At 40.0% G+C, this 13,346-nt stretch overlaps 1 protein-coding gene across 17 annotated transcripts in view; it reads right to left on the reverse strand.

The window, feature by feature from the left end:
• Positions 1–13,346, reverse strand: part of GRIP1 (glutamate receptor interacting protein 1) — a 695,200-nt gene that overhangs the window by 188,481 nt on the left and 493,373 nt on the right. For 16 of the 17 annotated variants that reach the window (XM_045062041.1, XM_045062046.1, XM_045062044.1 and 13 more), the window contains exon 2: positions 5,285–5,365. The exons of the other annotated variant lie outside the window; for it this stretch is intronic. In XM_045062041.1, coding sequence (XP_044917976.1) covers positions 5,285–5,365 — 81 coding nt within the window. The remainder of the gene's footprint in view (positions 1–5,284; positions 5,366–13,346) is intronic. 17 annotated transcript variants of the gene reach the window in all.

Raw genomic sequence — 13,346 nt, forward strand, 5'->3', positions numbered from 1 at the left:
GTTAGCTCTATGCAGTGGACACACACTGGTGAACAAGACATATACAGCAACTGCCCTCCAGTCGCTTACGTTTCAGTGAGGGATTGAGAAAACAGAAAAAACAATAAATTGAGCAGTTAATTTCAGAGAATGGTAGATACAGTACCATGGACAAAACAAAGGTGGGGGTGTGGACAGGATCTCAGACACATGTGCAGCTCCCAAGACTCTTGACTTTACCACCTTAGCCATTTACCTCTAAAGACGTGATATAGTTCTGCTAATTTCTTAAAAATGCAACAATTAGAATGCTAGTAAACCCTGTTGTTTTGTGTTCTTACTGTGGACTCTGAGGGGCTCTGGTAGGGCACACCCCGGACCTAAGCCCCCTTGTCCTTACCTTGGCCCCGCTGGATGTTTTGAGGACACAGGGACAGCCTGACTGAGTAGCAAAGGTGCTTGTCTTAGTATTTTCCCGCATGGGTCACTAGCTCACTAACGCCAGAGTTTGACTCAGTGTCTTTGGGCAGCATTAGTGCACCAGGCTACCATTCCTTTCTTTTTCTTCTTCTTCTTCTTCTTTTTTTTTTTTTTGACTTTTTATCTTTGAAATAATTTGAAAATTATAGAAGAGTTGCAGGACCACTATGAAATACTCCTTCACACACACACACACACACACACACACACACACACACAGATCAATTTTTCTTTTCTGAATCATATGAGAATACACTGGAAATATAATGGTCCTTTACCTCTCCCCTCCCAGCTTTATTGAGATGTAATTGACAAGTTAAGTGAACAATGTGATGATTTGATATATGGATACGTTGTGCAGCGCCTTTTTTGTGTGTGATGCCTCATACGTGCTTGATTCAGCTGACTTTAGTTTACCACCTGTGAGACTTGCCCACTTTTTTGGAGGAACTCAAGGGTGGAACCAAAAGGAAGAAAGGAGAACCAGCCCCAACCAGAGTAAATGCCCTTCATACACCTGAGCAATGTCATAGCTGTAAACTCCTGGGTAAATGTCACACTATATATGCTGTCATAATGAAGATTTTGACCAATGAAGTGTCAAATTGTGTGTTAACAAAGGCAGGGAAATGCTGAACAGAGAGGGCAGAACCTTTAAAATTCTTGTCCTTTCCTTCTTAATTCAAGGTTGACAGCTTCTCCGTGGTGCCAATGGCCCTGTATGATTTACCAGACTGATTTTCCAGTAGGTGTTGACCCTTCCTGGATGTATTCTAAACAGCTTGGGTGTATACGTCTGAGGCTAATGGACATTTCAGACTCAGCTCCGTGTTTTTACTCCCCCAGCAAACACCCAAATGTGAGAAGCAAGAATGACTGATATAGACTTCATTCCATTATGGCCAAGTTGATAAGTGTCTTTTTTATATTCTAGGAGCAAAAACAGAAATCTTACACAAACTTTTGTAGCTCATTCTGGCTACAGAGTTAAGATCATTTTCCCGGGGCACCAAGTTTGCAAATACAATGGATGTGAAACGCTTGACAGCTTCTTGTATTTGTGAATTGCCCAGGACTCTTTGTGAAGACTAGCATAATAAAAGAAAGCTATCCTACTTGGAAAGAGGAAGCATGTCGAATAAATAACACACTAACTCTAAGCCTTGAGGTCTATAGCAGTATCCTATCTTTTTCCGTCATTCATGTTGGACATACATAATTAAATGCCTCATCTCTAAGTGGGTAAAACCATAAATTATGGCACAATGTGTTAAACTAAGAATCAGTACAGATTTCCTTTGGTAATTTGGACACAACCTTCAGGTGGTAAACTTTACCAGTAATCTGTCAGACTGAGGGGAACAGATCAACAGATTGTTTTTAATAAACAGATGTGTGAGAGAACCTGTTACTTCAAAATATCTTTGTACTTGGAAATCATCTTCTCTTTGATAAAAACAAATGGGCAGAAATGAGTCTGAAGATATGCCTCCTTAATATTTCTTAATAGACTTAACAGATCTTTCATCTAAATTTAAACTTCAGGGTCGTAGACACTCATGTCATTTTTTTACTGTCATCATTATTAAAATTTTAAAAAGCCTCATGAAAGGCCAAAAAATCTTTTTTGTTCCTACACATTTAGTGTCGTAAGAGAGATGGCTAAAATGACAAGTTTCCAAATAACATGAATAATGCATTTCCCCTTTATCCGAAGCAAGTGTACATTGCTCCTAAAGGATGTTTAATCCGTTCCCTCTTTTTTTGTTGTTGTTTTTTAGAAGAGAAATGGAGGACAAGGAAAGGAATGAAAGGATTTACAGCTAGAACTGTCACTTCATAAAAGATACATATTTGACTTGTGAAGTATAAAATAATTGCTGCAGTAATATTGAGATTAGACAGGGTGGGGGATCTTAATATGAATAAAAAGCAAATTATATTTCTGTTAACATTCAAGGCTATTTCTTTGGGACAGACTTATTACACATTACTCTTTATTATGCCATGAAAACAGTGGAGCCCATGTTAAGAAATCTCATCTATGTATACGTATATAAATATTTACTCCAGGAAGCCCCAGGTCTACATTTGTAGGATAAGTTTCAAAGAATGGAGCTTTCATAAAAGTTGGATAGAGAAGTTTAAGATGGCTCTCCCTACCTTACACTTTTCCTCCACTACCTCTCACCCCTTCTATCAGAGAAAGTGCTCACGTGAGTGATCACCACCATCACTGGATGGTTGAGAGTGAAGTCTGGGGGTAGATGTGAGGAAAGCCATAGCTCCTTGAAGGTTCCAGTTTCCTTGTGTTTGCTTATAGTGCCCGGGGCAGCAAAATGGCCCTAGGGCTAAGGCTATGTCTGCCCTAAGAGTTACCTTTGCGCTGAGAAGATCCGGGGTCTGCTGGATTAGCCACACTCTTGTTTAGGCCTCATTTCAGTTCCTTGCTGCATTTTTCTCTAGACACATCTTTCCTTGCTACCAAGGTGGTAAAACACCTTTGAGGAAAGTAAGATTGGCAGGGGAGCACAGGAGGAAGGAACGAAGGCTGTAAACCTGCATTTTGCTCTTATGCTCCGTGTGGTTCAATGGAGTTCACCCAGAGAACATTTCAGGATTTTTCAGCTAAAGCTCCAGCAATGGATAAAGGCCATGCATTTCCCCCTGCCTCTTCCTCTGTGTATCTCTTTCTCATGGGGTAGGGGTAATGGGGTAAAGGTGGTAAACGTAGTAGGTGACTGGTTAAGACTTCTGGATGCTGGGTTAGATCTCTCCTTAAGTGACCTCTTGGCCTAAGATCAAGGGAGGATGCCCCCCACAACCTTTCCCTCCCCCCCCCTCCCAGAACAAGAATAGGTTCTTGTAAGTAGTAAGACAGAAAAGTCAAGTAAGTACAGGTTCAGAATTCCAAGTATTAGAAGTCAGTCAGGAAACAGTTTCTAAGAAGTTCCTTAATTTTCTCCTTGCGATAATAGTAAGTAATAATCAGCTATTAACCACTTTGGTTTCTTAGCCCTCTGGGTGGTGACGACTTTCTTCTTGGGCTATTCTAAGTAAGAAAATTTTCAGGATCCCCAACCCTTCTGGCTGCTACCTCATTAAAGAACAACAAAAAGGTGTCTGTCCATGTTGAAACCCCAAGAAAATAACCCATGAAGCCTACAAAATAGGCTCGTGATTCTAATTAAATTGATTCTAATTAAATTGATATAAGGAGGGCTAAAGGAAAAAGTTCTGTAATGAAGAATCACTATATGTCATGAGCTAAGGATTATGATGAACGACTTCTTTGTACCTAGCGCGTAACTTAAAAAACTACTTAATGACTTTAGGGAAAAGTTTGACCCTCAAACATGTTATAATTTAGTAACACTAGAGAACCCATGAAAAGAAAACATAATTATAGTCAGTGCTTTTGTTTAATATCACATAAAGGGGAAAGGACACTAGGAAGTCCCTTCACTCTTCCCAAGAGAAGAGTATTGCATACTAGCTAATGTAGACAAGCCAAGAAGGAATTGATGGATAACTGGCATTCTTGAACTTCAAACTTTGGGTACTTCCTTACTGCTGACAAGGAGAAAGCAGAGAACACAGCCCATCGCTGACTACAGTAGTTTTTCTAAATGTGATCAGCACTAAGAATGATGGGCTTATGGGATGGAATAGAAGAAATCTCCGCACTGGGTGATGCCATCTAATTATAGAAGTCAAATTACTTTAGAATCTTCAAAACACCCAGACAAGGATGTATATAGCATGTTCACAATATGGCTCTCTACAAGCCATGTACTTTCATAATGAATCTAAGCCTTCACAGCAAGAATAAAAATAACCACATATCATTCTTATAAAAGTAAATAATAATCATGAACAGGGTTGCTCAGCAACTGGACTCATATTGCTCTAATTCAAATGGAAAAATTCCCCTATTCACCGACAGATTTGCCAAACCATTCAACTGAAATACTGGAAAACACTGCTTTATTTCTCCTGAATTGTTAAACTACTATGCTATGCTCTAAAATCCCATAGCTAAGATTTAGCTGTGCTCAATTCACTTGTCCAAAATATATAAAGGCATTATTTTTATAAATGTCTAAGTGTATTAATGATTTTAACCCTTCTTTTAAGTATAGTTACTTCCATAAGAGGTTTTTCACAAATCAACTAGCTTTATAAATTTTGAGTAATATTTTGAATTTTTTTCCCTCTTTTACAACTTTTGTGTCATTCTCAAATTCAAAGCTTCAAAAACATTGAAGTGTTGGGGTAAGGCTTTGAAGATATTTGTCCAAAATGGTTTTTTTGAAAAAACAGGTATCACTTATTGTGTCATAGGAATCCTAATCGCAGCTTCCTAACGAGACAAAGCCCCAGAATTTTACAAGAGTTGCCCAGTGGAAGTAAATCCAGGTTCAAAGAGATAAGAAGAAAGGAGTAATTTGTTATTCAGAATATATGTATGTTCGGCCACAGCAATTTTGAACCCTTTGTTCTGCCTTGTACGTCTCAATAAAGAAATAGATGCTGCCGTGAAAGTCACCCCCTGAAAACAGAGAAGAGAGTAAGTAAATGAGTGAGAGCTGACATAACTCCAAGTCATTTTACCAAGGAGTTGCACATCGGATGATTTCTCACAAGTTGGCAAGCTTTTCCAAAGTCTAGTTTTTATGAATATCCTTCGAACAAGTTGGGTGGAATGCAGTCTATACCCTATGAAATATCATTGATTTTTATTACCAAGTTGGAACTGTTTAGGATCACCAAATAACAGGGTTCAAAAGTAAAACAGCTGAAAAATCCAACAGTCTGGTCTAACCTGGGATGCTCTGTCTCCTCACAGCCAACGCTCCATCAGGCGGCTTTGTCTGGCTGGCGGATTTAGTGTAGGGGCTCTCATCTGCAAAGGTACAATGAAGCGTTTGGTTAATTTCCATCCAGTTTCTAATGCAGTGAAGATTTTTTAATGGACTGCAATCCTTCTGCCAGAGAGAGGTGATATGGTATGGTATGGTAGAAAGAGTCAGGAGATCGGAGTGTTAACCTTGGCTTAGCTGTGGGGCAAGTCATTTAAAATGCACTGAGCATTGGTTTTCTCCCCTATAAAAGAGGGAGAGAGATACTTTCTCATCTACCTCTTAGGACTGTCAGGATCAAGCTGTCGTGTACCTGAAGGCATAACATGGTAAGAACTATGCAATACAGCATGCAAATTATTTGCCTGTCACCTACATGCATTGATAAATAAGTATCAGTGAATATCAATAAGAGGAAGACAAAGAAGGAATAAAATGGCTCAGTGGGCACTAAGAATACTCAGGTAGAAGAACAAAGGAAATGAAACGAAATGTTATATTTCAGATGACAGGGCATTATAAGCAGATGACAGAGCATTAGTATTGCAGGAAAATAAAGACACACTAAATTAGTGGGTTCCTCTTGGAAGGGCAAAATGGCATCCAGATATATGGAGGGAACATGGACATTTAGAGTAAGACCAGAGAAGCTAGGCTGAGAACAGGAAAGGAATGATGGTTTGGCAAAAGAGGACGTATATTGCAATGGGCTGATCTGCCCTCTTTTAGAAAGAGATAAAAATAACCTGCAGAACCATAAAGAGAACAACTGAAAAGACAGAAGGACCAAAGCTCAGCATATCTGTGACAGGCAAGAAGCTAGATGAGCAAAACACTAGGTGACAAGATCATAGAGGTGATGGATCTATGAAATTCTAAGTAAAGTGGTTTTATTTAAATATAGAAAAGGATTTAATCTGGCTTGGAATACAGGAGTAATGAACTAGGATGGCAAATGTTAGGGTTAAAAAAGAAAGGAAGAATTCTCCCTAATTTGCATGGGGCATTTGTATAAAGTAAGAGATGTCTGAGTGACAGTCTTAAACATTTTCAAGAATAAGATATGTATGGCCATAGTGGACATAATGTAAATTAATTATCTACCATATCGAGTCAAGCTAGATGACCCAAATGGTACTTCTGGCCATACCGTAAGGTAAGTTTGTTGTGGGTGTTGTTGTAATAGGAAATCACTAGACGATTAAAAAGAACTGTATTGTACAGTGCAAACTATTAAATATAACAAGGAGTTAATTCGGCAAGTAGGCTTTATCATCTGAAAACATTAATTCTCCCAACTAAGTGGTTTGTGTTTCAAAATTGGGGAACTCAATTCCTTTCTAGGATGTACTTCTGGTTGAAATGACTCATGATTTCTTCATAAAACTAACAAGGCCTTTAGAAGCAATGACAAAAAGCAAAGATTAACACTGTTGTAAGCTGCAATTAACTTAAAAAATGGAAATCACGCTGTTTCATGTTTATATTCCATTTGTCACACAATTCTTTATGTTCTTCCAACCACAGATATAATGTACCAACTTTCAGATACCAATATAATCAACAGCATCATTTTTGCTTATAATATAGTATCCTGGATCTTTGACTCTTCTCGATGCGGATGCAATTTTGAGTATAATCAGAAACCACAAGACAAAATGTAAACATTGCACTACAAAAGTCTCTATTTGCCCCATCATTTCCACTTGAGTATTTGGGTGTTTTTCTCACAGTATTGATTTAATAACCAGGCAATGTGTTTTATACAGCACCTATTAAAACAAACTTACTATACATGAAAATTTGGATTCTTTATAAAACCAACTAAAAATATATTTCCTTTTATAATCCAAATCTTTGAAACTGTATATGTATGAGTACAGAGCGCTGAGTCAAGGAGATATGGATCATAACAACTAGTTTTAGGAATAGCATCTTGGAAGCCTAAAAGCTTTCTTCCGTTTTCAGTTTGTCAAGAGTCCAGCCAATTAAAGTCTTGGGTTGAATCCAGTGTTGGATTTTCTTAAAGGGCAATAAGAGATTTACCCAGGAGACTCTAGGGTTTTTTGCACTCAATGTTCTATTTTAAGGAGCTATTTCTTTAGAAATTTACCACTTTGCACTACAAAAGTAGACAACTTTGGTGAAATTGTTTTCTCATTTATATTTGAAAACAGTTTCCTTGATTTAGAGCTGACATAGTCTAGCTATGCACATCCTAAAAGGTTGAAACCACATTACAGATGGCTACCTGGCCAGCCTCTACATATCCATTCCCCAGTCTCCCGCTCCTTCTCCCAGTATTAAGAGTGTCCTTACTGAGCATAAACAAAAGTAAACAATCATCTAGAAGCCAAAGTTGTATTGGCCAAAGTTCCAGACTGAAGTAAACTTGATATTATCTAAGAATAGCTTGCCAAAGTCAATCAGGGTGAAAGCAATAATTCCTAATGGAAAGCAAGTCAGAATCCTGGCAACGTTTATCATGAGAAGTAAGCCGAGCACAGCCACACAGCAGTGTGGCACCATCTCACATTTGCTTTTAAGAATACATTCTAAGATATTCTAAGAACATCTGTTTATTTTAAACCTCTAGGAGGCATCACGGGCCTTTTATGAAAAGCTGCCCATTACAGAATGGACATCAACTCTTGATGTGATCTACTCAAAGTCAACTCTTGATTCAAACTTTGCTTGAAAGTAGAAGTGGAGGAAAGACACTGAATAAATCAGTGGCTGATGGCTCTAGAGCAGGTTACTAAAGGACAAGAAGGTCGGGGGCACCTTTTTAATCATTAAGCGGAAAGTCATGGAGAGCTATGGAGTCTTCTATTGTGGTTTTCTCATGTGTTCCTTAACGGAGGCTGGTTGACATAGCATCAGAATTTCATGTTATAAGGGATAATGTAGGCTAGTCTTTTCATTTTACAGTCAGGACTTAAAGTCCAGAGAGGTAAATTTATAGAAGAACACACATCCAGAGTGAGTCTGGACTGAATTTCGTTTATTTTATTCTCATGCTCTTTCCTCCTTATGCTACTTCCTCTTGCATGAACAACGAGCTTTGATAGGTTCTTCTTTGCATGTTTCTGTATCATACAGGTAAGCGAATGAACACAACACTCCAGCCGCCAGCTTGCAAAATGTAAGCTGAATTCCTATGGAGAAGGCTATGAAAATGAGCAATCAGAGCTAATTTCTTTTGTGTGTATAGAAATCTCATTTCCCCCTCCTCCATATATTTGTTGGCCTAAAATGAAGTGTATTTAAGTTGTACCATAGTATCAATCCATCCTTTTAAGTTCACTTTTTGGAAGATAAAAATTTATTTTATTTTTTTTTTAATTTTGTTTTCAACGTTTATTTATTTTTGGGACAGAGAGAGACACAGCATGAACGGGGGAGGGACAGAGAGAGGGAGACACAGAATCGGAAACAGGCTCCAGGCTCCGAGCCATCAGCCCAGAGCCTGACGCGGGGCTCGAACTCACGGACCGCGAGATCGTGACCTGGCTGAAGTCGGACGCTTAACCAACTGCGCCATCCAGGCGCCCCGGAAGATAAAAATTTAAAATACATGCCAGTACAATTCACTGTTCCTCAGTTAAGGTCTTAAAAGATTCCCTGAATATAAGACCCGTGTTAAAACTTCTTTATTTTATCAGGGAGACACTAAACAGACTTCCAAGTTCCGTTCAATTACACAGGTGAGTTAAAAAAATAGGTCAAATAATAAGGAAAGGAATCAATCAGTAGATAATATCTCTAGAACAGTGCCTGACACATAACATGTATTCATTAGACATTTGCTGATAGATGATTGAATTATATTCAACTTTTCAACCTAGGGCATTTATTATAGATTTATTATAAATTAATTATAAATAAGCAACCTGAAGAAAGTCAAACATTTGTTATGGACCATCCTTCTTCCTACCTCTGATTTTCTTTTTCTAGGTTTATAGCCAAGTCCTTTTAATGTCACATCATCCTCCAATAGCTGTTAAGGACTGACTTAATATGTATTTAAAAAATTTGTGACTCTTTATAAAGACTAATATTGAAATATATTTCCTTGGGGCACCTGGGTGGCTCAGCCGGTTAAATGTCCGACTTCAGCTCACGTCATGGTCTCGCGGGTTCGTGGGTTCGAGCCCTGCGTCGGGCTCTGTGCTGACATCTTGGAGCCTGGAGCCTGCTTTGGATTCTGTGTCCCCCTCTCTCTCTGTCCCTCCCCAGCTCGCGCTCTGTCTCTCTCTGTCTCTCAAAAATGAATAAATGTTAAAAGAATATTTTTAAAATAAAAAATAGATTTCCTTTAATTTTAATTCAGACTACAGAAAGATTTATCAAACGTCCTTTAGGATAATGCCTCTAAGCAAAAGAATTCTGATTTTCACACAGGACTTCCAGCCTTGACTTTGATGATAGATCACATAAAAAGGGATCCTTATTGAAAGTCACCATCGGGGCAAAGCAGACATTCAACTGGTGAGCTACTGTTCACTGAAGTGAATGCTGTAAGTAATCATTAAGGGCACCATAGGGTGTCAGAACTGTCAACCTTCTCTAATGACATCTTAGCAGCTAAATAATCACTGTCACACATGATGGCCGCCCACTGTCATAGGGGCTATGTATTGGTTATAACAAGGAAGAGCATAGGTCCCCTTTAGAGTGACATCCCATGAGGCGAGGGAAAATGCCCTCCATTAAATGGAGAATCGACACTGTGACAGAGGCACAGAAAGGGCTTAGTCAAGCATATACTTACAACAGAAGTGGAACAATGGGAAGACCATCTGTCCCTCTCATTCCCCCAAGTTTGGTCAGTCTCCCCATGTGCCAAACACAGGAGTGGCAAACACAAATCATTTGTTTTGATTACATATTCTGAGTGAAGCTGGTTTTTGTAAACTTGGAAAGCAAACACAGGCGCCTTCGTTCTGCATCACAACCAAAGCCCATGCTGGGGCTGAGAAAACCACGTCTTGAGGAACGGACTCAGGTCCCCTCATGTTCTCACAACCTTGAATGGTTGCTTGATATCAAATAGCATCCATGTGTAATCAGGCTGCTTCTTGTCTCTCCATCTCCTGCCTCCCCTAGTCCCAGTGTCTGGGATTCCCAGCGGGACAGGATATGACTATGGTTTCAAGAATCTCGAGCCGTGTTCATGGCTTTGTTGAAGAAAAAAAAATTAATTTCCTTTGGCTGAGACTAATCAGCCTATGCTAAACAATGCCTAGCACCTAATTATGCACAATTGAGGCGCCAGCTAAGCCAGCAGATCTCTTAACTTCTTGATTGGGGTGGGGGTGGGGGGAAGGCATTTTGTGCAATTAAACATTAGGACCACTTCCTAGCAGCGGGGAGATAGGCAGCTCATGCCACAATGTTCATGCACGTCATTACCAACTCCGAAGAAAACGGTTTTTCATGAATGGAACAAAATGAAATCCATTGTGAAGGGAATGATCTGCCTCTTGAATTCAATTACATCCCAGAAATTTTAGTGCCTACTGTGTGCAAACTAAGAATCACAGTGGATAAAAGATAATAAAACTTTAAGTGGAATGGTGATTGAGGAATCCTTATTGCTTCATGGGTTTGAGACTGGAACATGTGCTTCATTAGCTGATGGGAGAAAGGAGCACGGGCTTAGGGTGCTGGTGGGGAGGGGCATGGGAAGAGAAAGGGAGAGCCACTGAAATGAACTTATTCAGAGCTCTGCAAGCAGAAGAATCAAGAAATGGGCCATTTGAGTTTTCAGCTAACGTGGAAGTTTTGTGTGACGTGGGACCATAATCTTTTCAGTTCATCCCAGCCCAGCATGAATGTGCTGTAAGCCGGCCGTTTCTCTTTTTTAGATACTAGACCTCCAGTTTCATTTGCTGCCTTGGCAGTTTGGGGCACATTCTAAAATTTAAGCAAGATGTCCGGAAGGATAGCTGTCAAAGGGTTTTGACAATAGAACTTAGTTATGTCTTATCCTTATTTTTTTTTTTATTTTTTTTTCAACATTTATTTATTTTTGGGACAGAGAGAGACAGAGCATGAACGGGGGAGGGGCAGAGAGAGAGGGAGACACAGAATCGGAAACAGGCTCCAGGCTCTGAGCCATCAGCCCAGAGCCCGATGCGGGGCTCGAACTCACAGACCGCGAGATCGTGACCTGGCTGAAGTCGGACGCTTAACCGACTGCGCCACCCAGGCGCCCCTGTCTTATCCTTATTAAAATAATGTATAAATACAAGCACCATTCCCTGCATAATTTAAAGAAAAGCACAAAGATACAGCACAATACTCCTCTTCAGTCCCAAATGGTTCCTAATCTTTGATAAAAATAATATTTTTTCCCCTAGGACCAAACGAAAAATGCACTCTCAATCTTTTCTAGAGTCAGAAACTTCTTGAGTCTTACATGGGCTTCAGTTCTATTGCTTCGGTGTATGGGAGCAGGTTGGATACCTGCCTACAACTGATCATGAGCATGAATTAATTTCATCTCCTTGCCCAATGGGATACAATAGTCCACACACTAGATTTCAACCAGAAGAAAGGAGGAATGATCTGAGCTTGATGGCAGGAGGCAGAGGCGGTGTGCTGCTCCTGGACAGTCTTCTTCCTATTAAGAGATGGGTTTCCCCTCTCCAACTGTCCTTCCCTCCTCTCTTGTGTTCTTTGTTTTGCATCTGCGTGGCATTGTTGTCTATCCTTGGCTCTGCAGGTTTCTGTGTAGTTTTATAGATCAGACACAGATGTGCTTTACATTCTTAAATGGGACCAAGTCTTTGACTTTTGAACATCAAATAAAAAAAATCATCCAAACAGAGAATGACTTCATTTTACAAAGAAAGGTACAGTGGTTTTGTCACAATGATAGAATGTCCTCTAAAATTATATCGCAATCACATAACCATTTCGGGGAGTACGTATTTACAGCTAAACACCATGCCAACCATAGAGCTCAGATTGCTGCAGGCCGGTCGGATAAGACCATTTTCCTCCCTCACTGCCCCGTTAACTAACTCCTTGCTACTCAAAATGTGGTCCATAGACAAGTGGCATTGGGCATTGCCTGGGAGCTTGTCAGAAATGCAGGATCTCAGGCCCCGGCCCAGACCTATGGAATCGGATTTAACAAAATCTCCATGTGATTTGTATGTGCATGAAAGGTTGGGAAGCCCTGGTCCAGTTGATTTGACCCAACAGCAACAGCACGGGCAGTGAGGATGCATCTGTCCTATTCGTCACCTGATAGTGTCAGTGGCAGCCCACAAAGAAGCTGGCAGAATGGCTTCAATGATATTCCCAGTTCTTAAATATGATAATTATCAAATTACCTATAGAATTATTTCCTCAAATGGAAATGAAACTGGTGCAGTGTTACGATTCTGAGTGAATTTCATCTTCTCCTGATCCACTTTAAACCCCTTTACAACCCTAAAATGGCTAGTTCATGGGGGTAACTGGATACATCTAAGGTTAGATTACCTACAGCAGTGGATGGATTAAGGTGGAGACAGGAAATAGTATGGTGTGATTACCCCCTAGCCAATAAAAGTCGACTGAAAATGTAAAGTTAGGTCCTGCGTCATGGTGGGGACATGGGGGAGAGAATCTTCTGTGGTACTCTCTCCTTAAACTCTTTTTCTTCAGACACAAAGTTGCTCCCTTGACGCATGTGCACAGTTCTCTTGGAACCGGGGAGGTCTCCGGCCCAGAAACTGGCCTATGATCTTCATGGGGGGATACATAGGACCACTGCAGCCCCCGAGCATCTGGTCAACCTTGTGGAAGTGGTCTGCAATAACTGTGCCTCTTGGTGATGCCTACAGGTTGTTTCGAAGAGTAATATCTCGAGCCAGGTTAATTTGCAAATCCTCTCTGAAATTAATGAGCATGAAATTGCACATTTTCTGCCTCTGGCATTCCTCTTGCTCATGTGTCTGAATCATAAATGATAACCCCTATGCTTCTTCTTAAGTACTGTTTCTAGCAGGAACAGATGAACAAGAGTCA

The sequence above is a fragment of the Felis catus genome, chromosome B4 (genome assembly GCF_018350175.1).
Source record: "Felis catus isolate Fca126 chromosome B4, F.catus_Fca126_mat1.0, whole genome shotgun sequence".
NCBI lineage: Eukaryota > Metazoa > Chordata > Mammalia > Carnivora > Felidae > Felis > Felis catus.